Source organism: Cervus elaphus, chromosome 14 (assembly GCF_910594005.1).
Source record: "Cervus elaphus chromosome 14, mCerEla1.1, whole genome shotgun sequence".
NCBI classification, from domain to species: Eukaryota; Metazoa; Chordata; class Mammalia; order Artiodactyla; family Cervidae; genus Cervus; species Cervus elaphus.
Window position 1 is genome coordinate 39,078,838 of NC_057828.1, and position 27,521 is coordinate 39,106,358.

At 32.7% G+C, this 27,521-nt stretch overlaps 1 protein-coding gene across 3 annotated transcripts in view; it reads right to left on the minus strand.

Moving 5' to 3' along the window:
* The window catches only part of KIFAP3 (kinesin associated protein 3), a 143,216-nt gene that overhangs the window by 11,341 nt on the left and 104,354 nt on the right, over positions 1-27,521 (minus strand). For all 3 annotated transcript variants that reach the window (XM_043923230.1, XM_043923231.1, XM_043923232.1), the window contains 2 exons: positions 25,259-25,448; positions 16,853-16,952 (listed from right to left, as the gene is read on the minus strand). In XM_043923230.1, coding sequence (XP_043779165.1) covers positions 16,853-16,952; positions 25,259-25,448 — 290 coding nt within the window. The remainder of the gene's footprint in view (positions 1-16,852; positions 16,953-25,258; positions 25,449-27,521) is intronic.

The window sequence follows — 27,521 nt, forward strand, 5'->3', positions numbered from 1 at the left end:
CTGTGAGTCTGCTTTTTTGTTTTATTCACTAGTTTGCTGTATATCTTAGATTCTGCATAGAAGTGATATCATACAATATTTACTTTTTTCTGTCTGACTTATTTCACTTAGCATAATTATAACATTTATGTTGGGCAGTGATATACAAGTACTTTCAGCCACTAACTCAGTAGTTTCATTAATCAATACAGGTCAGATAAATATTCAACAGTTACTCAGTGCCTTCTAGAGCACTTAGGATCTCAGTACATTACATAATACACCAATACTGCATTTAGCACTAGAAGAACAGGTACTAAAGTAAATCTCTACTCAAACTTTATAAACTATCTTGGTTCCTGAGAATGCATTTATTATATTATAGGTCTGTATATAAGAAGGTAAATTCATTTTCTACTTAGGTCTAAGGCTAATTTTCAGTTGTCAAGATACAACCTGATTGAAGCCATCCTGGTCAACCAGGTTGCAGTCTTGTGATGATGAAACAAAGTATTTCTAATATTTTCTTCATAAGATGGGGCTAAGCACCTTTTGCAAGCACTGACATCAAGCAAATTCAGTGCAGACTGGAATGCAGAAGTACACGATTGTAAAGATTACTTTTCTGACTTGTGTCCCCTTATTATATTTTAAATTGAAGTTATTATTTTCAAAGCAACATAAGGAAACACACTTTTTATCATTGATGTAATTGGCATTTTTCTCCCTTGTGATTATGTTTACAAATTCAGCAAAACAAACTTAAGTATGAGCTTATCAACAACTCCTGCATTTTATTAAAGTTAGTAGGGTGCGATGACCTCAAAACCAGAATATCTGGATATGATTTATGTCTCTATTGATATAGCTTGTTTCAGTCTGTATTTGTAACTTTCTCTCACGATTTCTTTTTTTTTTTTTTTTGTGGTAAAATAAGAATAATGGCTATCCCTTCTAACATCTCTCTGCCTTGAGATTATTGTATTTCCAACTCTCTTACAAGAACAGTACAAAGACCCTTATAGCATGTATTTGGTGGTGTTATCGTTATGACATATGAAAATGATAGAGCCTTCCCTAAAAGTACTTAAGAAATTCTGGCTCCTGCCATATAATCCAGACTGTTAAGAGATACTCTATCATACTTGGCATGCTTCTTACACATGCTTTCTGTTTGCCTTTATAGAGCTCTTACATAATTCATAAAGATTTATGCCAACATATAGGCAACTAATTGTTGTTGCACTAAAATAATGCCATGGCCAATCATATCTTCCTTTACCATAGTGAGACTGGACTGCTTATATAAATAAAATTATTCAATCAAAATCCTTCAGATGCTATGTCAAGATTGATGCAAATGATACAGCACCTTTAGGGATGAATAATATGGGGAACGTCTCTTTACACACTTTTTCATCTTATTTTATATTCTGGGAGTTTATTTTGAAAGTAGTAAATCAAGGATAAAGTTTTTAGTTATTCCACACAAATCATCACTTTGCACACTGCAAACATTTCTGTACGTAGGTTTATTGCTATAGTGTTGGCTTTTCTTTGCAAAGGGCACAGGGTTATAGAAGTGTTTAGGGTGGGTATTTTCATTCTGTGATGTTTGCTGACTTGTGATTGTGCCAAGCTGACAATATGGGATACATAAGCAAAGCTGGGCAACTACAAGGAGAATTCTTCAGGGAGATGGAAATGTACCATACATTTTTGAGATCACAGGCAGTAGAGGGTTTTAAGTAGCATTTCCAATGGGCACATAGGTATATCTATATTAGTTAATTCACGTATAAAGGACAAGGCAAGATTAAAAATTGACTTAAAATGATGATGGTGCCCACCTCCTGACGGAAAATATTACTTCCTTCCCCCAGATTTTAGAAGAAAAAGGTAAGATGCAACTGTAGGATACTGACATAGTTTCTGTTTTCCCTTAGTATATACAGAGAATGAGTTGAGCTATAATTGCCCAATATTTATAAAGTCCTTAAAATCCAGAATCTTAAAAAAAAAAAAAAAAAAAAAAAGACCTTTTGAGAATTCCTGCTTTTTACTATCTCAAAAGAGATCTCATGGAATTTAAGCACCGACGTAAATACAGCTTTACGGGGTTTCTTGTATCAGTTTAAGTTACAGTTGTAATTTAAAAATTTACTTGCCTAACTATGATCATAGAAGCCTCCTCCCATCCTTTCACATTTGAGGGGCTCTAAATTAGCCACTTGAAATTGTCCACACAAATCTGGATTCCTTTTTAAGATTGCTTTGCCTTTTAAGTTCTGACAGGCCAATATAAAGGTGCTTTGTTTTTGGCTGGAAAAACCTGAGATGGAAAGAATTTCTGAAAAAGTGGGATGTATCAACTTTAGATAAAGCTAAACAAAGAAGACTGGCTTAAAAATATATTAAAGTATGTTATATTCTTTGATACAGAATGCAGACTTATGTCCACAAAAGAGACAATATTCAGAAAATCATTAACTATGCTCCTCTCTATACATCTATTCAAAAGACTATTTAAAATCTTTAATCTTGACTATAGGCACAAGAAAGCATTTGTTGGTTATGCCTCTCTAGTCTGAAATATGTAGTCTTTATGTAAAAACCAACACAGACATACATAGATTTTTACATTCACCAATAATTAACTTTAATGATAAAAGTATAAAGTTCAGAAAAATACTAATAATTCTTCTCAAATACAAAAGCAAAGCATCATTTGAAAATAGATTTTATAGCAGAATGTCACATTTGTCTCTCTGAAGTAGGTCTGAGTTATATTTAGTTGGCAGAGCCACTGAATACCTAGTGAGATTACCAAGTGATTTGGGCTACCACTGAAAAACTTCATATTGGCCTACAATTCCTATAAGTAAATGAAGGGGGAGATGGAGGATGAGATGGCTGGATGGCATCACTGACTCAATGGACATGAATTTGAGCGAACTCTGAGAGCTAGCGAAGGACAGGGAAACCTGGTGTGCTGTAGCCCATGGGGTCGCAGAGTTGGACATGACTTTAGAGACTGAACAACAACAAAATTTACAGGATTATAGTTCATAGTTAATCCCCTTAACTCCAGAGTTCCCTTCCATAACCCTCAATGGAGGCTTACTGCTTTTTAAAAATGAGAAAATCTAATGCATTTAAACAAATCTAAAACTCTTTCAATTAAAATTTTTCAGAATTTATCAACAGCTATGACATTGGCATTAAAAAAAGTTCAAAGACTAAACTGTTTTCTCTCTCGTTTCCTTGGGAATATCTATCTACCTACCTACCTACTTTCTTCCTTCCCTATCTACCTTCTTATGTAAAATGAAAGCTTTCTACTGAGTAAACCTTTGCTCATGAGATGGAAGACATCAGAAAGCAACATTTACATCAAGCTCTTTGACACAATGTCTCTTCAATATTCAAATTATGTTTTGTAGGACACTGACATGTTTCTTAAGAGGCATTCTATTACAAAAGTACAAAAAGCTGTTGTCTGAATCAGTCCCTCCAAAGTACTTACTGTTATAATGAAGCAACTAAATTCTAGTGAATCACCAGACCATTAAGGGGCAGTATTATTAAACAGCCTATAAAACTCAGGAGGTTGTATTTTAATAATAATGTGATTCTTTGCCAAATATTGCACTGTTTAGGTTAAAATGCAAAAGTATCAATCTGTTTACTTATTTATCTAAGAAAATTAATCACAATATCTTTAAAAATTTTTATTTTTTCTGGTTTTGAAATATTATTGACATATAATATTGTCATTAGATCATCTTTTTTCTTCTGGAAGAAAATGTTAAAGGTATAATCTTTCATAACAGAGGTAAATTAACAAATAGCATGCTCTTAAAAAAGTGTTTAAGATATTATGGCATTCTTCTCTAATGATTAATTGGTGTCATCTAAAGATTAAGGACAAATAAAAAATGTTTAAGACATTTATGTCACTGGGACACACACACACATTTAATCAAGGTGTGAGAACAATATAAATGTTGGCAGGAACATGTAGAAGACCACTGATATATAAAAACTGCCACTGTACTTAGTATTAATTATTTAATTATTTTTCTAAGCCTGATAATACTATTACCTTTAAAAATCTTTTTAAAGAGTGAAATAAAGAATAATAAATAGGATACTTTAAGTCATCACAAAAAATTATATTTTAACCCTGAACTTTATATATATCCTTCTCAATGGGAAAGGGATCATTTCTTACTGATTTCTAACCCTTGAGCCCATCCAAGTGTTTCTAAATTAAAAAGGTTACTGAATAAAATAAATTTTAAATGTTAAAAATAAAACATTAAATGTACATTCTTACTTCAATTGTATTTTTATTTAATACTCTATAAAGTTATCTTCATTCATCATCACAGAAACTTTAAGTAAAAATTAAAAGTATCTTTTGGAAATAAAATAATCTCCAATAGTATATAATCTGTACTTCTGATAAAGTGATTATCAACAGGTCAACTAGTTAAGACCCAATAATAAGAAAGTAACAAGATCAAAAAACCTTTTATTCATTTTAAGTATGTGGTAAAATTTGTTTCTACAAAACATAGGCTATTTGACAATGAAAACTAACATAAAACTTGTAATACTGGGACATTACAAGTTTCTTTTCACAATAACTTTTTTTAAAGCTAGAGAAAGCTTACATTCAGTATAGATGGTACTTTTCAGTATAGGTATATATGTGGTAGTGTAAGACATGTGCACGAAGATTTTCTTAACTCAATCATAACAATGAAGGCAATCACCTTTATGTATAAAAAACACTGCAATTAAAAAGGCAGTTTTTTATGTTATGTAGGTTACTAAAAATTTTCCTATTTAGCATAGGCTCCTACCAACAACTTTGTATTACAAGCACATAATATTATATATACATCTTGATTATATATTTAATAAATACTACACATTGTGCATTTGAAATGATCTGATTTACATTTTAAAAAGATCACAATGGTTACTCTGGGAAAAAAATGGATTGCAAGAGAAGGCAAATATAGAAGCAGGGAAGTCAGGAGGCTATTTTGAATGGTTCAGGTGACAGATAATAGTGGCATGGACTAGGGTAATAAGGGTGGATATGCAAAGAAGAGGCCAAGTTTGAGACAGTCTAGTAATGAAAACAACAGGACCTAAAGATGATTTGCACTGGTAATGGTGAAGAAAAGGGAGGAACCAGGGGACACTCCAAAGTTCATGGCTTGAACTACTGGTTGATGGTGACATTTGCTGAAGTGGAAGATTAGAGCAGGCACCTATTTGCATGTGGGGAACCAAAAGTTAAGTCTCATGATTTTACTAAATATTCAATTGGGTATGTTAAATAGAGGAATAAAGCTGGTGCTCAGAGGAGAGGTATCAGATAAAAATACAAGCCTTTAGATAGTATTAACATCTAATGACATGGGATCTGGATCAAATCCTCTATTTAGGTAGTGGGTGCAGTTAGAGAAGGCACTCCCCAAAATGATAGGGATAGAGAACGGGGTCGAAATTCTACAGTAACCAGCATTTAATGGTGAAAAGGAAGTGGAATATCCAGCAGAGAACACTGGGAAGGAATGGAGAAGATCCTAGGAGGAAGGTTAAAAAAAAAATAGGGTACTTTGAAAGGTGAAAAAGGGGCAGTTTCAAAAAGCAGGGCCTGGACATGTGTGTCAAACACTGCTGAGAGTTAAAGATGAGAAAGGTCCATGGATCTGGCAATTTGAAGCTTACGAGTGTTCTGGACAAAACTGGAGAAACAGCAGAGTGAATGGGCATCTTTTGGATGTACTGTATGAAGAGAAATGAGAAATGGGGAGAGGCTGGAATGTGATGTTGGGGCAAAGAGTTTAACTTTGGAGATTCCATACTGAGTTTATATGCAGACAGGAATGATTTAGTAGAAGTGAGAAGAATGATGACATGAAAGAAGATCTCAGGAAGGCAAGAAGGGATGGGTTCCAAGCAAAGTGAACCAACTGGACTTTGAAGAAAAAGGCCCTTTCTTCACTGTAATAGAGGGAAGAGAGTGAGGTGGAGTAAAAATAAGAATAGACACCTGGAGGTAAGGAGATAACCTTGGGCAAGCTGCTTAACTCAATAAGCTTTGGTTTTCCTAATGTCTCCTTCCCTGAGTTGTTGTGAAGATCAAATTAGAGAAGGGATATAATAACAGCAATTAGCATACTGTCTGGCACTCAGTAAATATATTTCAATAAATTCCACATTATTATTAATCAGCATATCTCAAATTATAGGCAGATTTGAAACAGCTTTAGAGAATAACATTTTAAATAATACAATTAGAATAAAGACTAAGTCTGTATGGCATTGAAGCCTGCACATTTCTGTTCCATTCTAGCAATTTCATTTAAAATTGGACTGGATGGTTTATGTTACAGAAATGAACTTTTTGGAGCAGTTTCACTCATTTAGGATTTTTCTTTCATTTTTTAAAGACCAACAAAAACTTCAAAAAATTGTTTTGTGCAGGAATTTTCTGTGAACTTTCATGTCTAGAATTTTGAATGGGTTATGGACTGTCTGATGCAGATTTAAAAGTAGCAGAAAAACAAAGAAATAAACTATTGAACAGCCCCCAATACCCTCAAATACAGAGTCTAAAAATTCTGCTTTAGTTTCCATCACTTTTCTCCCCACATGCAAACTTCCATGTTACAGTCTAACTGCATACAGATAGGCTTATTTGGAAACACTAGTTCTAAATGCACAAGCTACAGTTTTAAAGTTCAACATTTCCACATTAGATCAAGTATCTTCCGAAAAGGCAAGGGTAGTGCTGTACATCCCTTTCTCTTAAAATTTTCAAGCCATTCTTTTTTCTTACCCTTCTCCTCTTATTGGGGTAACTAACAGGCACTTTACCCAAAGTGGGTCCTCTGTTTTATCAGAAGATCTGACTCTACTTCCCCATCTTAGAATCTTATTCTGTGCTTCAACCTATTTTTTAGTTGTTGTTTTTATGATAGCTATATAAATCAATGAACTGGTATTACACACTGCTGATAAATAGAAATAATTTATTTTGTGAAAACAAACAGCTATAACAGAAACTGACTTCAATGGTGAGAAACCAGAAGCAGATTTCTTTTAAATATTTTAGAACATTTCATATTTATGTATAATGTGATCTATATAAACACGTATTATTAATAAAATATATTTATCAATGCCCATCATCTAAATTGGCATTCTAAAAGTGAATTTCTTGACAGAGATAAGTTCCAGCTACCAACTAGAAAATAAGACAGTAATAAAGATAATAAGTTTAAGTGAAAAATAAATTTAACAACATATATTAACTGAATCAAATGATTAATGCTTCAACTGGGAGGTTTCATTGTAGCAAAAAATAAATGTGACTTTATTGTACTTCACTATGAAGATGTATATATTTAACAATGTGTAAGATTTAGCTTGCTTAAATGTGATTTTGAATTTCCACTGATTTATTCAACAGATATTTATAGCATTTCCAGTATTTGTAAGGACCCATATGGTAAGATGGTTTGGTGGATACTTAAAAATGATGTAAGAATAGTTCTTACAATGTAGAGGTCAAGTTTTTGAAATCCTTTAAATACTATGAAATCTTCTCTGAAGGCAAAAGTGAAAAATAATGTTCTGACTTATTAAATAAACTCATTAAGTGCAAATTTATGTTGAAACTGAATATATGACACAATCCAAGAAATAAAAAACTAGCTTCTTTGAGGAGGAGAGGCTTGAGTTTTCAAGAGCATTAAACTAGACCTAATTTGAACATTGATGGTAGTACATACTGCATGTGCAGCCACTCCCTCACCCTGCCTCCCCAACACATGCACACCTTTCTCCTCTCAGCTTATTAACATTCTAAATCTTTCTCCCAGGTTTGGCCTTGCAACCACTTACTTGATAAAACAGGTCACTTAGAAAGGAAGAACGACCAATAAAATGAATTACAAAGACAACAAGATTAAACTGATTGCCCTGTTTTCATACACTGTAGCTGAAATCTGCAAATATGCAGTTGGCTGTGTTTTGGCATTTAACAGCATGCGATCAGTAAGGAGGAGGAAATTTTATTCTCATTAACGGTTGCAGATTTACTGCAGTGAAAAAGGGCTATGTAACCCGAGATGTGACAGTGCAGAAAGATCAAAGCCTTGGACTGGAAACCAAATAAACCCTCTGGCTACTTCCTGCAAGGAAAATTCACTTTGGCAATGTAAAACAGAGCCCAGTTAAAAACTACTCTCAGTTTTATGAGCTGTCATAGCAGCTCAAGTGGTTTGGACCGGTTGAGTTCAGAACACTATATTTCCTTGTTTTTGTCTTAGATACTTCTGTAAGCAGTTTTATAGACTTTAAAAAAAACACACACACACAATAACAAATAAACAAAAAAAGAAATTCTTTTCTTTTGGTTGAAACTGAGAAGGTAACCACTACACTTATTAAAACAGGCAGGTCTTCATTTGCACATTCCTTTCTCATTTACTACAGTTTAATATTTTGCCCTTAGATTTATTTGGCAATATACATTTACTTTAATAATTCATCTGTAATCTGTACAATCCCTATTCAAAATAAGTGCAAATCAGTTTACAGAACCATATGGCTCATATGTGAGGGGTGAGCTATTTGTAATAGCACATCTGGAAGGTCTACGGGCAATATGGAGAATATGGGAATTAATTAATATTACACTAAAAAACCTATAGGCTCTAGGTTTCATCTATTTTAAAAAATTATTTAAGAAAAAAACATTTGGTTCACGTTTCTAATACAGGGGTTTTCAAAATAATTAATCATAAACACTTAAATCACACTGTTAAATCAATCAAAACACAGATGGGCTAGACAAATCGACCCCTAAGTTTAGGAGTAAGCTCAGATTCACTGGTTCCAGACTTAAGGGAAATAAAAGATGACATGCTCTACATTTCCTTTCTCTTTTATTTTTCTGGAGGGGTGGTAGTGCTTATCAACCAAGTTGCTTATAATTTTAAAATTCTCATTAGACTATGAATAAGCAAGTCTTTGTAATTGTAACGTGTATCCTATTCTCTTAAAAAAACTCATTAATCTTTTCGGAAAATAAGAGCATTTTATTGGTCAAATATATCATAAAAGCAGTCATCCATGCTTAAGGACTTTCTCCTTTCTTTTTAAAATTTATAACTCATTTCTGTATATCTGTACAGCCAACAAAAATGCTATTAATACATATAAAATGAATGAACTTTAACACTGGATAATCACACTTAAACGGTGGTGATATAATTAAGTTCGTAGTCATGACTGGATGAACTCCCATGTCATTTCTTCTGGTACAAAACTACACGGTACTTGATGTGTTAACATTTTTATAGGATCTAGTCATCTTCAGATTACTTATTAAATTTATAGACTCAATTATACTGAAATTCTTCTCCTAAATGAAAGTCCCAATAAAGAGACAACAAATTTGGTTTTCTTTGGGAGGATCTTTGGATTTTACACACAGCTAACACACATGCCTCCAAAACCCAAGCTCAGATCACCAGACTGAAAATTAACAGGAGTTTGATGAGAGCAGTTCTACAACCAACTTCTCTTGCTTCTAAATTTCCAAAGGAAAGCAAATCATTTAAAATATTTTTTTCAAGTCAATATAATTTTTTTCTAGGATAAAATATCTTCCCAGGTTTCCAGTATTATAAGTCTTGATTTTTGGCTTGAATTTCTATATTTCAGTAAAGTTTACAATTTGCTAATGCTGATGTGTGATAATCTAATAAAATCTGGCCTTAAAAGTTATAGGCCCAATTTACTAATAAAACGTAATTCAATTTTCCTTGGGAAATGCAAATCATTAGTATCCAAGCAGTAGAACCGAATTGAATTCCTTTGCCTTTTTTATGGTTAAAAAGAAGTTTTCTCTATTAAAAAGGCTTAACAAAGAAGTCAACTAAGACTAATATGTAAGGATTCACTTATAGGCATAATACAATAGCATCATGTATATAAACATTTACATTGGTTAATTAGCTAAATAAACTGATTATCCCACTCATTTCATCCTCACTTTTTGTTCAACTGGATTAATCTGTAGAGAACTTAATGAACTACTTAACACAGGTTAATGGTAGTGAACTAGTTACTTGATGTGTTAATAAACTTTAGCAATTTGTCTCCAAGTAATCTAAACACCAATTTTCAGTAAACCATATACAGTGTACTAATGCAAAATAAGTAAACAATATCCTGTATTATACAATAAAGTCTACATATCTTACTCTGAATTTTAATAACATTTACTCCAAACTCTCTAAAGCATAGTTCACTGTTAGACTAACGTATCTGCTTGCCATTTGGAGGCAGTAGTGGTGTAATACTAAGAATGCTAACTCTTACCAAGCTTAAAGGCCTCACTATATTACCTAACTGGTTTTGGACTAGTGCCTTAAAAATTTCCGAGCCTTAATTTCTACATTTGTTAAAATAGGGCCAGTACTACTTTGCCCTATATACCTTACACACTGTTGATGATCAAATGAGACACACAATGAAATAAATGTTAGCTTTGTTGTTGTTGTTTAGTTTAGTTGCTAAGTTGTATCCAACTCTTTTTGCAGCCTCATGGACTGCAGCCCACCAGGCTTCTCTGTCCATGGGATTTCCTAGACAAGAATACTGGAGTTGCCATTTCTGTCTCCAGGAGAGCCTCCTGACCTAGGGATTGTGGTGGATTCCTTACCACTGAGCCACCAGGGAAGCCCAAATGTTAGCTACATGCAAGTTATTAATCTTTGTATAATAAGATTTAGACAAAAAAGTGCCTTAAATTTTATTCTTTGAAACTCTTACAAGGCGCCTAAGACATCCCATCTTCTGAGATTTAAAAAAAAAAAATAACTGGCATAATTGTTGAGAGTATTTAGAGAGAAAAAAATGTAATGTGATTTAATGTAAAGACTGTGTTAGAGCAAGCGTCTCATACTTAAGAAACCATTTGTTTGCATTGGTTTGCTTCTCTCATCAGAACTGTCACATAGCTATTGCCACTCTTGGTCTCCTGTTTTCACTATCCCACTAATTAAACCGTTTCATTACGTTAGATGGAATTTTACCTATCACACAGTATTATTTCCTATGAATAGTTTTATTCATTTCAAGTAATTTTACCATGCATTTCTGATTGGTTAATAAAGATGGGAACAACTTAAAATTATTTCTACTGGTTATAGTTAGCTATAGCAATTATTACTGAGCCTGAAATAACACGTTTATATATGCTAAAATAATGTCATTTGGACAACTGAATATAATTATATAAAAATTTGCACAGATTTGGATATGTTTAGATCAAATCATACACCCTGAAAAGGAGTAACTTTTAAAAGTAAACAGGATATTGTCTTATTACCCAAGATCATGGTTTAGATTCTGCTATATATGTTTTAATCATGATTTAACAAAATTCCATTTAAGCTGAAAAACAATTCTTGCAAATATCCAACTTCGATAGAGCTAAGATCAAGTATTAGAAAACTTCACAAAAATAACATTTATTCCACAAGTAGGGAAGTGGATCTCACTACACTCAATGAATCTATTTTCTTTGACACACAATTGTTTATCCAGTCTTTATCTCTGATTATATCCTGAGGATAAATTCTTAGAAAAGAAATTACAGAGTTAGGGAATTTTAGGCTTCTGTTCTCTGTTACCAAATATAGTTCACTGAGGTTTTGTCCATTTAAATGCCCACAAAAGGTGTATCACGAACCTCTTTGCTCCCATGTGTGGATATTAGCATTAAAAATTATTTTGCAACTGATAGGTGAAAATGGAAACTGGCTGCTTTATTTATATTCACCATGACTGGAAAAACTACTAAAGTTAGAAGTTTTTTTAAAGACTTCATGAAGCATGTTCTCCTCTGAGAAAAAGTTATAGGGAAAGAAATTAGGAACAAAAAAGTTACATACTTAATAAAGCAGTGATTTTAATGATTATCTTTAAAATATTTACTAAGTATTTCATAATAATTCATTTAGTTCTTAAAATACTGCAGAGCAAATGGCTGGTCTCAATATCTATCAAAGGAAATGTTTCTATGAGGTTCTTTTCACTTTCTTTTGATCCTTCAATATAATTTCTATATTACTGCCACAGTAATGAAGGTCACTAAAACTTATACTAGGAGAACAAATGGAAGAGTTTGGTTTATCAATTAAAACTTTATAGAGGACTTATCAAATAAGGGATTTTATAAGCATATTTAACTTTATCTCAATATATGATAATTTCTCAATTGCCAAATTAAAGGCTGTATTATAGACAATAATTTGATTTATCTTTTGAATAACCGCTTTAACATAATATCCTAATATGTAATTCAAGGAATAATACAAAGGGCAGAAAATAATACTACTACACAATGCCTTTTAGACAGGGAATAATGAATTTTAAGGTTGCTTTTCTCAAGTGAAATAACTGAGTTAAATAGTTGAGTATAATGAAAGTGATCTTATAGCTAAAGAATAAGTCAAAATTTTACATGTAGAGTTTCATATGAAGGAAAAATTATACATTTACAAATCTTGATAAAAGATAACTACTTATATATTAACAAAATAATGTGTTAGTCCTATCTAGTACTTTTTAAAATTGTACAACTGACTAACATTTAAAATTGTGCAAATGACTAACATTTCAACAACGATTTAATGTTTTAAAGAAAATAAATTAGAGAAAACAATAAAATATATATATATGTGAAACATATATATATATATATAATGAACAGAAAAGCTAATGGCCAAGTATTTTAAGAAAGAAGAAAAAAGAGGCAGGCACACACAGAGAAAATGAAAGTGTGAGAATCAGATGGCTCAGATAATTCACACATCTAGTTCATTTCTGACTTTAGTGAAACCATCAGTAAGTGACATCATTGTGCCAACCACAAAGAACTCCAGGCCCTCTGAAAAATATTTTTCAAAGCCCCAAGGAAATCCAAGCAGTCCCTGAAATTTTTTTCCAGTTTACGAAAATTGGATTCCTATAAAAGAAAAATGGACCATTTTTACTGCAACAAAAACTGATTTGTAAAAGCTGGAAACAGTTTAAAAATTCTCAACATGAGGTTCTTGTTAGTCTTGAAAAGTAAGAGTTATAAAAAAAAAACGATTCAAAAATATGGTACAGATACATTGTATATAAGGGAGAAAAAAAGCCAGTCTTACTCCTATTATTTTTAATTAGCTTCAATAGCAAGTTCCAATTTACTTTCTAATACCAGTTCAGGTTTTGGGAGTGCAAGATTTACATCTGACCCTCTGGGAATGGCAACTCAATAGCTAATGCCTTGGAGCCCTAATATATTTTGCATTACCCCCTAAATGTTGGGAAATTCTGGTAGCAAGAGGTTCAAACTGATAGTGACACATGTCTAAAATCCAGGATTCACGAGCTGCCAGTATGTATTTTATCAAACACCCAGTGCCTCCTGAAGAATAGGATGTACGCACTTAACAATTTTCACTGGTTTCCAATTAAACGGCCTTGCCATATTACACAAATGTAGACATTCATATTAAGAAGGGCACCCTGACTTGGATTTTAAGAAACATACAATTTGAACTGTTTAAATCATTCTCTAAATTTGACTCAGTTTCCCCATTTTAACAGATTTGTCACATTATGAAATGTGGTCATTTTAGAAAGAAATTAAAGAATTTTTTTCTGAACAATTAAAAAAAACCTCTTATACAAATTAGAAATTTATTCTTTACCTTGCAGAAATTTGGGATCATATACTTCATCTGAACCCACTGAAACTGTCATGTTAAAAACCCACAAAGACTGAAAAGTCATGAGTACTGGCTGAATAGCATGCCACTTGGCACTGTCATACTCTTTCATGTTCTCAAATCATTAAAAACATTTGTAATTATAAACATTCACATTTTATATATTATTTTAAAAATTATTACTATTCCAATTAACTTGACATTGCTTGTTAATCAAAGACATATGATGAACAGGGAATGAATTTTTAAGTTATGTAAACAATTTTCCTCATTTAAAGGAAAAAAAAGCCTCTCAAAATAGATAACATCTCTTGTTCTTAAAATCAGCTTTTTCAATATTTAAAATTTAATCAAGACATTTTTCTTTCATAATTAACCGAAATTCTTCATGTTGTTCATTAAGTCTGTTTATTCTCATTTTAACAGTAGAGATGAAGAATAAGAGTTCAACATCTTCGTTTACATTTTTTTTAAATCCCACTTTGCTTAAAATCAATTAAAATGAAATATTTCAAAAATATTATTTTAAGTCAATGATATTTGATCTAATAGGTTTTATATTTACCTATTGGATCTCAGAAACCTAAAGGTAGCCATTAGTTTAAAATTTCACATCTGGGACATTATGCATCAAAATTATCATGTCAAAATATGTGAATAATTGTGGAGCAATTTAAAATAAAATATTTGTAGAATTAAAAAACTAAGACTAAATCCATAGTTACTACAAAGAACAACATAGGAATCCTATTAGAAGACAATCCTAACCAACCAAAAATAATTGCGTAACAGGAAGAGTAAATGATTCTACAGAGGATCAATAAAACAAGGTAGCAAAGAACAACTATTTGAGTTTTTGGCTATAATATTATAAGGTTTCTTTGTATCTTGTTGATAAAATTTAGAGTCCCCTTTGATCTGTTACCTACAAAAAAAACTAAGGAAATTCAATGTAAATTATTTCTTCTGGAAATATAAAGAGAAAATGATACAGTTACTATATTTAAGGCCTGAAAAATTAAAAAAGACAAGAGATGAAAGACTTAACTTTCTCGGGGGAAGTTCTTTTTAAAGGGCAAACAATCTCAATTCAAAATGATTATAATAAATAAGTATACCATGTTTTTGATTTGAAAAAATATATAGTCTACATGAAGTTTTATTAACTAATCCTTTAAGCCAACGTTACCGTCACATGTCTTTTATGATGTGAAAGAAGCTACTTACGTTTTTTTAATCTTAAAAAAGAACTAAAGGTGCAAAAGTAAGAGAATTTTCCCAAAGTCTTTTTGTAAATAGAAACTTGTTAACAGAACTGAGGAATGAAGTTCTGAAATCTTTGTGGACACAGTACAAAATTTAGTCAGTGAGTGTAGCCATCTCTCAAAACATACAATCAGGTTCTTAAAAATCACTTAACTATACAAAACATTGTCTTTCTCAAATAAGTAATGCATGGTTAGTTTGCTTTTTTTAAGCTGGAAGTATATGCAGGGGACACAAAAGCAAAGTTTTGTTCATAGTGAAACATAAATGGCAGAAAAATTAATCTTACATGCTATCAGCAAAAATCTTCAATATAAACTTTAGGATTATATAGCAAAATAATTTCATCCTTTTCTAATTATGTTTCAGAAAACATTTGTACAGTGAATTGTCACAAAATGGAATATATTAGTTATAATAATTAAATAGAATCTCTAATTATAACTAATACAGACAGAGACATCAGAAGTAGTCAAAAGCCATATGCTTTCTGGTATTTAATCATGTTTAATTTTTTTTCCCTAAGGCAAGTAGTTTCTCACCATGACAATCCAGTGCACCAATGAAACAATTTCTAAAGTATTATTTATTTATTTAAAGTTCACTAAAGGCTACTGAACTACATATAAGGATACTACATTTCATAAAATACTCCTGTATTTTCCACTATGCTTTTAAATTTTGTCATGACCATCAGTGAATTGTGAAACCAATATAGTGGGTTGCAATCTGCATTTCAAAAATAGAATAGACTAAAGCAGAACATATCACTGTGAATTACATACAGTAAGAGTAACTGCTATTTTAAGAATTTCACTACTGAATTAAAATGGCTAATATAAAGTGATTCAAGAGTTATTACACATTGGTCACAACTGTATTAAAAAAATTTTTTAATTTAATTTTTAAATTTTTTTTAACACCAAAAACATTTTGCATTGGGGTATCGCCAGTTAACAATGTTGTGATAGTTTCAGGTGAACATGCAACTATGTTCTTAAACACACAACTGTATTCTTATTCTCCAAACAGAAATACTTATGTTAATAAAATATATAATTTTAGAAGAGAAAATTAAATCAATAATTTAAAGAAAAAAATAGTCTTAAGCATAAAAAGACTACACCTATTCTTTGGACCATTTTAATGTGAAATTGCAATGTCATCCTAAATTAAAGTATCATATCTTAGTAATGATACGAAGGGAAAACTATTATTTACACTTTCTGGCAAGATTTTAAAAATCTATGAGACCAGTAATGAAGCAGAATATATGTTGGGGGAAACTTTATTATAATTGTACAACAGTGCTGGCATGTCAGGTTTTTTCCTTAAATATTTTATTTGAATGCCATGCAAGGAGGAAAAGTCCTTAATTTAATCAGAGCATCAACTTTTAAAAAACAGTGGTGTCTGAATAATTGTTAAAATGCATGTATTGTGTTCTTATTTTATATTTTATTGGATTTGGAAAACATGAAATAACCTGCATCATTAATTTGTCAAAAGTACTGCCCATTTCAACAGACAGCCTATATTTTCCAAACTAAGGAAAAAAATATATATATATTTTTTTTTCTTAGAACTATAATATCTCCATTTTTTACATAGAAAAATGTGACTTTGTAAGTTAATTTATAATCAAATAAGCATGTTCTTGAAAATATTCAGGATTTTTTTTACTCTTTAATGGAAAAAGAAAAATGGGAAGTGATGAGAGAATTTTAGCTTTTTAAAATCAAGGGAAACACCATATACTAGATCTTTCTTGGAAGACTGTTTACCTGCCAGCAAATGAATGCTGCCCCACTACATCTCCATTTTGAAGGTGATAATCATTGAAGAAATCTGGACTCATGGCTCCTTCAGAGGCAACTAGTCCATCTAGAAAGAAAACAGTAACTAATGAAACATCTTTGTAGGGAATAAAAAGGAAACTATTATATTAAGTAACACAATAGAAAATAACCTGTACATTTAATCCAGAAGAAAAAATGTTAGTATGATGTTCAGTTCTGAGAGCATGAATGAAGAGCATACATACTTAAGTGCTCTGTACATTTATTAAGCATCCACTATGTCGCAGTGGCTTCCCTGGTGACTCAGTCGGTGAAGAGGCTGCCTGCAATGCAGGACACTCAGGTTCCATCTTGGATAGGGAAGATCCCCTGGAGAAAGAAATAGCAACCCCCCCAGTATTCTTGCCTAGAAAATTCCATGGACAGAGGAGCGTGGCAAGCTACAGTCCATGGAGTTGCAAAGAGTCAGACACGACTGAGCGACTAAACCTACCTATGTTGCAGTACTATTTTATTACACAGATGAATAAGACATGATCTCTGCCTTCAAGGAGCTTATAGTTTTGTGGAAAAGACAACAAAAGATGGGGGTGAGAAAGGATAGAGAGGAACAATAAGCCTTTCAGGCTAAGAAAGAGAATGAGTAAGGAAATAGAACAGACATTAAATAGCATGGTTTTGGTAAAGTGCAACACTCTAATATATTCCACCTTTTATATCTGGGCAGCTTCATTTGTGTAGCATGATTAGGGAATTATATATTTCAAATAAGTGAATTTTTATATAAGCAATGCTTCACACAGACACACACACTTTGGTTAGAAACCCTTGTAAATACATTTTACATTCACTGTGTATACTGAAGATAATTTAAAAACTTCTTGATAACTCAATCTTCATTATAAACATCAGTCATTATATAGTAATGCCCTAGGTTATTAGGTATATTGGACTACCTATACTAAGTGGTTACACTACCATGCTTTTTGAGTACTTATTTCTTTGCTTATAAAGTGCTCCTTTTCCTAAACCTAAGAATTTATTATTACTTCTTGCTGATTTTAGAGTGATACTGCTTTCCCATTTGCTCCAATCAAAGAATTCAGATAACCTATTTTTGATAGAATTATTAATAAGTTAAGAAGAAGAAGAATCTGAGGAAAAAAGATCTCAGGGCTTCAGGGCTGTCCTATATGGCTCTTGTAATTACTGGTTGAAAAGCTCTGAGGCTTTCTAAAGTTTCAAGTATTCCAAGTTGGCAAGTGACCTCTAGGTAAACGTTGGCTAGGTTGTATCCACAACATTGTTTATAAATTTGGCACACAGTAAGCAAGCTATTTAGTAATGAGATTATCATTTTACACTTACCACATGCAACACTTACCATTTGCTAGGTCCTGTGGAAAAAATTACAATACACAATTTCTGTTTTCAGGAGTTTTATGTTAAGTGAAATATAAAATAGACTCTTAAGATGCAAATAAATAATATATTTTATTAATAAATGATTATATAACAGGAAGGGATTTATGTGCCAAATGAGTGCTGGAGGTGAAAAAGCTATAGATGGATTACTGTGTTCTGCAGAGGTTAGAAAGTCCTATTTGGGAAGGGAGGGAGGAAGAGCTGTAACTGATTTGAGTATCAACAGACAGTTGGGAATTAATGATAAAATCTGTTTAAGAGTAAGGGTATTAAAAATCAATTATATGGTAAAATTAATAGAGCTTGCAAATGAATAAGTAAAAATAATTTGTATTTCCATAACACTATCCATTTGCAATATGGATATATAGGCTTCCCTTGGGGCTCAGCTGGTAAACAATCCACCTGCAATGCAGGAGACGTGGGTTCGATCCCTGGGTTGAGAGATCCCCTGGAGACGGGAAAGGCTACCCACTTCAGTATTCTGGCCTGGAGAATTCCACGGACTGTGATCCATGGGGTCACAAAGAGTCAGACATGACTGAGTGACTTTCACTATTTGCTGTATACCGTATACTGAAGACTTGTATTGGTATTTAGCTGTTGAACTGTTAATCATACCTTTGGTATTTACCTTTTTACTTTAGGAAAGTTAAAATACTCATGAGGAAGCGTAAATGTGTGTAATATTTAGTCTAGTTTCTGTGCCCTCTAAAAGCTGAAAATCCCATAAACAAAAGACCAGCTAAACACAAAAAAGTTACAAAAAAATTACGGGAATGCCAAGACACCACAGATTGAGAGTTAAGCAGCTAAAAGAATTATTTTCTATCAATCCAAGACTCTGTTAAGGTTAGGCTAAAGTTAACAAGGTTAATTCTGCAAAAATCAACAAGTTTCTCTGTTCAATTAAAACCAAATAATCGCAGATCAGGTTTTATGAAATCTGCCAATTTTAGAGGAACAAAGCAAAGTAAAATGTCAAAATAAAATGTATACCACACATTGAAAATGAATACAAAGATATCCAGCATGCCAGAGAATAAAAGATTCTAACACTCAGAAATATCACACTCATATAAAAATACAAACAAATAAAAATACCTGAATTATACTTTAAAAGTTTATATTACATGAAACATGATCTAGTGAGGTGAACCAGATGAGGAAGAAATTAAATGAAAAACTACTGTTAAATTCTCAACATCTTCATTTTGATTCAGAGTTCTCATTGTCTTCAAAGGGAAAAATGAGTAAAAAGGATAAATGGAATACAGGAAGCTACAAACAGGGATTTCATCAAACAGAGATGATACTAAAAAAAAACAAACTGAGTTTAAAGATTCAGCCAGAAATTTCATGAACCCAGAATATAGCTAGTTTAAGAAATTTCATAAGCCTAGAATACAATAAGTTTAGTAATAAATAAGCCTGATGCTATGTGAATAAAAAATGGTAAATTTATACTTCTGAACTTAATTTCTAATAATTCTAAGACACTGCAATTCATTCAATAAACTACACCTTGTACACTGCCCTTTAATGACTTGACAAAATTTAGGTAACTCTAATGTATGAGTAATCATTCTTCATTAGAATGAAGTATAGAAGTTAAATTATATCTTAAATCTTTAATACAAGCACTTTAGCTTCTTTGGAACTATCTGTTTCTCAGTATTCTGTATCCAAAATTAATAATTCTTTTATAGAAATATTGGAAAGGAATTATGCATTGTTGATTGAAATCATGTATTCAAATAAATTCAGCAGTGTCCTTCTCAGGCTTCTACTTTACCTCACTGGTTCAAAGATAGCAACAAGGAATCAAATACTTTCATGTAATGTTTAAATAGCCAGAGAACAAAGAGAAGACAGATGATATATACCAAACATTTTGTAAACTGTAGAGCATTATATACATTAAGGTTATTAAATTATATGAAACCTTTTAGAGCAGTTATGTAACACACCTTTTTTGAGGTGCTCTAAGTAATGACGATCTACTTCTGCTTCATTGACTACGCTAAAGCCTTTGACTGTGGATCACAACAAACTGTGGAAAATTCTCAAAGAAATGGGAATACTAGCCTGCCTTTCCTGCCTCCTGAGAAACCTGAATGCAGGTCAAGAAGCAAGAGTTAGAACCAGACCTGGAACAATGGACTGCTTCCAACTTGGGAAAGGAATATGTCAAGGCTGTATATTGCCACCCTGCTTATTTAACTTATATGCAGAGCCCATCATGAAAAATGCCAGGCTGCATGAAGCACAAGCTAGCATCAAGTTTGCTGGGAGAAACATCAATAACCTCAGATATGCAGATGACTTCACCCTTATGGCAGAAGGCGAAGAGAAACTAAAGAGCCTCTTGATGAAAGTGAAAGCGGAGAGTGAAAAAGCTGGTTTAAAACTCAACATTAAAAAAAACGAAGATCATGGCATCTGGTCCTATCACTTAACGGCAAATAGAAGGGGAAACAATGGAAACAGTGACAGATGTTATTTTCTTGGGCTCCAAAATCACTGCAGATGGTGACTGAAGCCATGAAATTAAAAGATGCTTGCTCCGTGGAAGAAAAGCTATGACAAGCCTACACAGTGTATTAAAAAGCAGAGACATTACTTTGCCAGCAAAGGTCCATCTAGTCAAAGCTATGGTTTTTCCAGTAGTCATGTATGGATGTGAGAGTTGGACCATAAAGAAGGCTGAGCACCGAAGAATTGATGCTTTTGAACTGTGGCATTGGAGCAGACTCTTGAGAATCCCTTGGACTGTAAAAAGATGAACCAGTCAATCCTGAGGTCGCAAAGAGTTGGACAAGACTGAGTGACTGGACAATAACAACAAAATACTGATGATAAATATGGTTATGAGTAAAATGGGGATATGTACTAGAATAAAAATGAAATCAAAGCAAATTTATTGCCAGTATAGGTAATTTATCAACTTTGTAATTTCTGAAACTCAATTTAAAAAGTGGCTTATACATATTGTGCATAAAAATAAAAAACTTACAAAAACTCAGTATCATTTTATATACTGTTACTGAAACACATTTATTTCTAAAAGTCAAATGAAAACATAATATTAAACTCTTTGGTGAACTAGCTAAAAGTGAAATGACTGTGGGAGAACATGGATATCAATCGTGGAGAAAGTGACAAAAAGAAATGACTAAAATAGATAAATCATAACTTATTTGGCCACACTTGATAAGATACATCACATAAGCATATAGGTAAATGAAAATTACAGTTTTACAATGATTTTGAGACAGAAACTAACCATTTTAAAGTTCAAATTCTGTAATATAGTTATATATTAAAAGCTAAGAAGATTCACTACAATTAATAAGGAAGAACAGCAAAAAAGTAAAAAGTCATTTAGAAATGTGCTACAGTCCATGGAGTCACAAAGAGTTGGACATGACTTAGAGACTGAACAACAATGAAAATAGCAATATAACTTTACAGATTATAATATACTTCCTCTGTGGGTAAAAGTATTAAAGCAAACAGCAGCAATTTCATAATAGAAAGGGAATTAGTAGCTACAATCACACTTATTTTAGATTAAGAAAAAAATTATGTAACTATAAGGAGATACTAAATATATTCCTATTTCATATAACAAAATGAAGATCCGTTTTTTAAAAAAAAATAGCAAGAAAGAAAGATAGGTTTTGACATATTTAATTGTTGGAAAATACAGAAGGCAATACTAATGACCAGGAAGTTGTTGTTCAGTTGCTCAGTCGTGTCCGACTCTTTGAGACCCCATTGACTGCAGCACGCCAGGCTTCCCTGTCCTTTATCATCTCCCAGAGCTTGCTCAAACTCATGTCCATTGAGTTGGTGATGCCATCCAGCCATCTCATCCTCTGTCGTCCTCTTCTCCTCCTGCCTGTAATCTTTCCCAGCGTCAGGGTCTTTTCTAATGAGTTAGCTCTTCACATCAGTATTGGAGCTTCAGCTTCAGCATCAGTCCTTCTAATGAATATTTCAGACTGATTTCCTTTAGGATTGACTGGTTGGATCTCCTTGCAGTCCAAGGGACTCTCAAGAGTCTTCTCCAACACCACAGTTCAAAAGCATCAATTCTTCGGTGCTCAGCCTTCTTTATGGTCCAACTCTCACATCCATACATGACTACTGGGAAAACCATAACTTTGACTAGATGGACCTTTCTTGCAAAGTAATATCTGCTTTTTAATATGCTGTCTAGGTTTGTAATAGCTTTTTTCCCCAAGCAGCAAGAGTCTTAATTTTATGGCTTGCAGTCACCATCTGCAGTGATTCTGGAGCCCAGGAAAATTAAGTCACTGTTTCCATTGTTTCCCATCTATTTGCCATGAAGTGATGGGACCAGATGCCATGATCTTTGTTTTTTGAATGTTGAGTATTAAGCCAGCTTTTTCACTCTCCTCTTTCACCTTCATCAAGAGGCTCTTTAGTTCCTCCTCACTTTCTGCCATAAAGGTAGTGTCATCTGCATTTGAGGTTATTGACCAGGAAATAGCAAATGCTATTTCATTTTTTAATAAAAGATAAGCCCAGGGTATCACTGTCCATTTATTTAGCTTAACTTCTGTGGTTGAAAAACTACTAAAGTTGCCTTTATCAGAAGCAGCCTAAAGTTTCATGGACACTCAGAGACTTAAGTAAGATGGCTCAAGCATCTAAATAAATCTGTAGTATTACAAATTTCTGATGTTTCTGAAGATACAACTGTACATAATAAAAGATAAGAGACTACCACTATCTGGATTTCCATGACACATATCAAGAATACCACAGAGATTCTTTTAGTTGATGAACTATTTATGAAAAATAAAGTAGATAAAATAGTGAACAGATGGCTTGATATGAGAACTATATCAATGTAATCCCTGCTGTCAAGTGTCTACCATATTCAGGCTACAGGTGTTAAAAACCAACCACCATGAGGCTATCTAATGATAACATTTCACTCCTCAAATGCTTAAATTTATCTTTCCATTAGCTGTATCTGTTTCTAAATTTAGATATATAAAAAGATGTACAATTTAGATTTCTCACAAAGCTTAAATTGTACATTTTAATTGTATCTCACAGAAAAATGTTATGATTTTCATTTTAAGAAATTTAAATGAACTGATTTTGGAAAAGAGGAATAATTTTTTAGAACTCTGTTCAGAAGCTAACTGTATTGAAACAACAAAGTTAAATACTGAAGTGGTTAAAAGCTTTATTCGTTTTTGGAAACTGCTCATTGATTCACACTGAAAAGTAGCTATCAATTTTCAAAGCAAGAAATCTGATTCTAAGAAATTCTGATTTCTATTATCAAAAAATTCATATCACATATATTTTACATTATTTTACTTCATGACGATCTCACTAGGTAAGGAACAGCTGCTTGCCATTACTGAACTAAGAAATTCTGGTTAGTTGAAATTAATGATCTACTCCATCTGGGCTGAAACACAAAGCAGATTTCATAACTACTGTTAAGTTCACTTAGGAAGAAATCTATTTTATTTTCAAAGTAAAGTACCAACTTTCCAGGATTGAAGTACCTTAAATCAAATATAAAAATAATTCAGCCTTATGTGCAATATGCAGTGCATACAATTATGAAAACATACGAATGACTACATAGTAGGAATAAAAGTGAGCCATTAATTCAGATACAATTACTTTCAATGCCTTTTATTTCTAACCTACTACAGATCTTAGAAATCCTTTCCTTCATCTCTTCAACTAAATGAGTTCAATGAAGTAATTAACATTGGCAATAGTCCCTGGTAGCTCAGATGGTAAAGCGTCTGCCTACAATGCAGGAGACCCGGGTTTAATCCCTGGGTCGGGAAGATCTCCTGGAGAAGGAAATGGCAACCCACTCCAGTATTCTTGCCTGGAAAATCCCATGGACAGAGGAACCTGGTAGGCTACAGTCCATGGGTTGCAAAGAGTTGGACACGACTGAGCGACTTCACTTCACAACACATTAGAAGGCAGAATATGCAACAACTTAGGCTCTAAGTACAGAATCCCTGGACAAAGGAAGGATGGCAGAATCAACAAGGGTATAATAAATGTAAGATTCATGTAAAAATTAAATTTTACCTTGAAAATACTAGCAGAGTGTAGAATGAAAAAAAACTATTGTTATAAACTGTCTAAATCTTCCCAATCAGAGAATCAAATAGGGGTTACTATTTCAAAACTAAAGCAAGTGAAAGTCACTCAGTCATATCTGACTCTTTGTGACCTCATGGACTATACAGTCCATGGAATTTTAAGCCAGAATACTGGAGTGGGTAGCCTTTCTGTTCTTTAGGGGATCTTCCCAACTCAGGGATCAAATCCAGGTCTCCCGCATTGCAGGCAGATTCTTTACCAGCTGAGCCATAAGGAAAGCCCAAGAACACTGGAGTGGGTAGCCTATCCCTTCTCCAGTGGATCTTCTCAACCCAGGAATTGGACCAGGGTCTCCTGCCTTGCAGGCGGATTCTTTACCAACTGAGCTATGAGGGAAGCCCCAACTAAAGCAAAACCATGGCAAAATGAGACTGTTAAAATGAAATACACTGGAAAATAAAACATAAATTAGTAAACTATATATTTAAATAAATACAGAATAGAGAAAAACACCACATTTTCAAACAGTAGTAAATCCTGAAGATGTCATTTTAAGTTATACATTCTAGAAAGTAATAAATTAAGAGCAATTTTCCTTGTTTTAATTTTCCTTGTTATAGCCTTTTTAATGGAGATCACATCAAAGACTACCTTGGAAAAAAATAATGATGAGTTAATAGGTTTGCTCAGTGTGTACTGATGTTATGTCTAAAATCATTAGCAGAAGACCATTTACATACTGAAAGAAGTGCTTATAAAGCTTGGGAATGAGCAAGGTGGCAGACAAAAAACCCCTATAGCATACATTAAAAGGATTTATTTTTGTCTTGGTTATCATCTTACCTGAGCTGTAGAAAAGGTCAGGTCTCTCGAGAATATCTCCCTCATGGATGTATGGCTCAATTCGATCATCACCATACAAGTACTGCTCACTTTCATCCATCTGACGACTTTCTACCATCTCCAGCCACTGAGAGTTATGCCAGCGAAACTTCTCACTCTGAATTTTCTTGGCCCATTCTTCATCATATTCCTATTATAAACAAATAGTCAATTATTTTTTATAAGTTTATGAAGGAATTTCTTTGATTCTCAGATAGCAGTACTTTTATCTTACAAGAAGAACATTTGAGGGGGCTTTTGTTTGGGTTAGAGGAAACATTAAAATTACCTTTTAGGAATAATGTATACAATAATCAATAAAAATCAATTTATTACATATATTAAAGACATCTCTGTTTGGAAACCAATTGCTACTGCCAATGGCAAAAACTGGAAAAGCTCAAATTTCACAAATTCTTTATCTAAGCATTACTAGAATTTACGTAAGCAGCCAGACTTAAACCTCCAAATAGTTTTGTGACTATAATTATGTGGCACTAATGACAGGTGGTTAAGCATTAAAATCACATCTTTTGCTATATCTTTTTGTTCAGATGACATTTTTAGTAGCAAAAAAAAAAGCAACATTAAAGTATTTTTCCTAAAAACTGAAATGGTTTACTACAAAAAACAAATAGAATTTAATTCAATTCTGTTTCAACAACAAAATAATAATGTCTTATTTGGTCATAATTTTTTAAAAAAAATATCTCCTGTTTGGCAATGACCTCCTGAGGAGCAAGATTGTGGCTTATTCACTGTATCTATAACATCTGTTCACAGAGAACTTCATTGGTGGGTGTTTTTGAAGGCCAAGGAGACAAGTTATAAATATTAGAAAAGCTACACCTGAACCTATTTAGCTTCACCGGCTGTGGCTACTTCTGACAAGTATTTTCACTTAAAAATCACTGGACAGTACCATGGATTACTTGGAAAAAAGACTTCTGGTATTTCTTGTTATTCTAATCACAGGTTCCTTAGTATTAAGTTCCTCTGTCATATCTTTAACACTTTTGTTTATACTTATTTTAAGTTGGAAAGGTGCCAGACAATACTATTGTTCTCCAGTAGTTGAAATGATTACAGTAACTTTAAATGCTGAGCAATTTTCATCCAAAGCTAAGTAAGGCTCAAGTCAAAAACTGTCATCACAGAATAAGTTTCTGGGATGTAAGAATAAGTCTGAAATTTTATAATAAATGTAATTATTATTATAAAAATTTTTCTTGTTAAATTTAAAATTTCACATTATTGGTATATCTCTTAGCAGTGTCAGCTGTCATACTGTGTGTTCTATAGTGCACAACTCTGAAACTTGTACCCCCACAGATCAGCATTCTGAAATCCCTAGCCTCAGCTATCTTCTGGATCTATCCTCAATGAATATAGCTTAGTAATCGTTTCAAAGTCATAGTTTCTTTATGTATCAGAGTCTAAATTTATAGATACTAATCATGTCGTATGGTATAACACAAGGAACATTGGATAAGAACCCAGGTCTTATCCTGGGTTCTCCTTCTAGGTTTGATACTAACAGAAGTATGCAACTTTCTGAAAGTATTTCAGTATCTTTTGGTCTCAGATTCTTCAGTTATAAATCAAATCTAATATTTACTGAAGTCCTAATGTTCTTTAAATAAAAATCTATGATTAATACCACTACTTCATAATACTGTCAAAATAACTATCCCTCTGCCAAACTGAAGAATAGCAGCAATATATGGAGTTCATCTTTTAAAAATTACAGAGCAATTCTAAATGAATATACAGTGTCAGAAATTTAAGAAACTCAACATGTATCAATTAAAACCAATTCCCTTTAACCCCTCTCCTCCAAATCTCTACTTTCCTCTTACACCACTACCTCCTCATCATCAGAAAATAACTCTGGGAAATCAGATGCCATATAGCTCAAACACAGCCAAGAAATGTCGTCCAAATTTATCAAGCTATTGTGGAAATACTCTAGAAATATAGTTCTTTTTCTTCATTTTTGAAATGCTTCTTTTCACAAGGAGTGCACCCTAACATCCTTGCTATGGAACTTTAGTTTGTCTTGTATTTAAAGGTAAACATGCTTTATCTTTTATTTTCTTCTCTTCTCAGGTCGTGACATTATTATCTTAAACACTAGTTTTCAAAAACTCTACAGTATCATTAAAGACTTATGGTTTGATTTTAGGTGGAATGTGCCATCCTTTTTGAAGTCCTATATCATTTT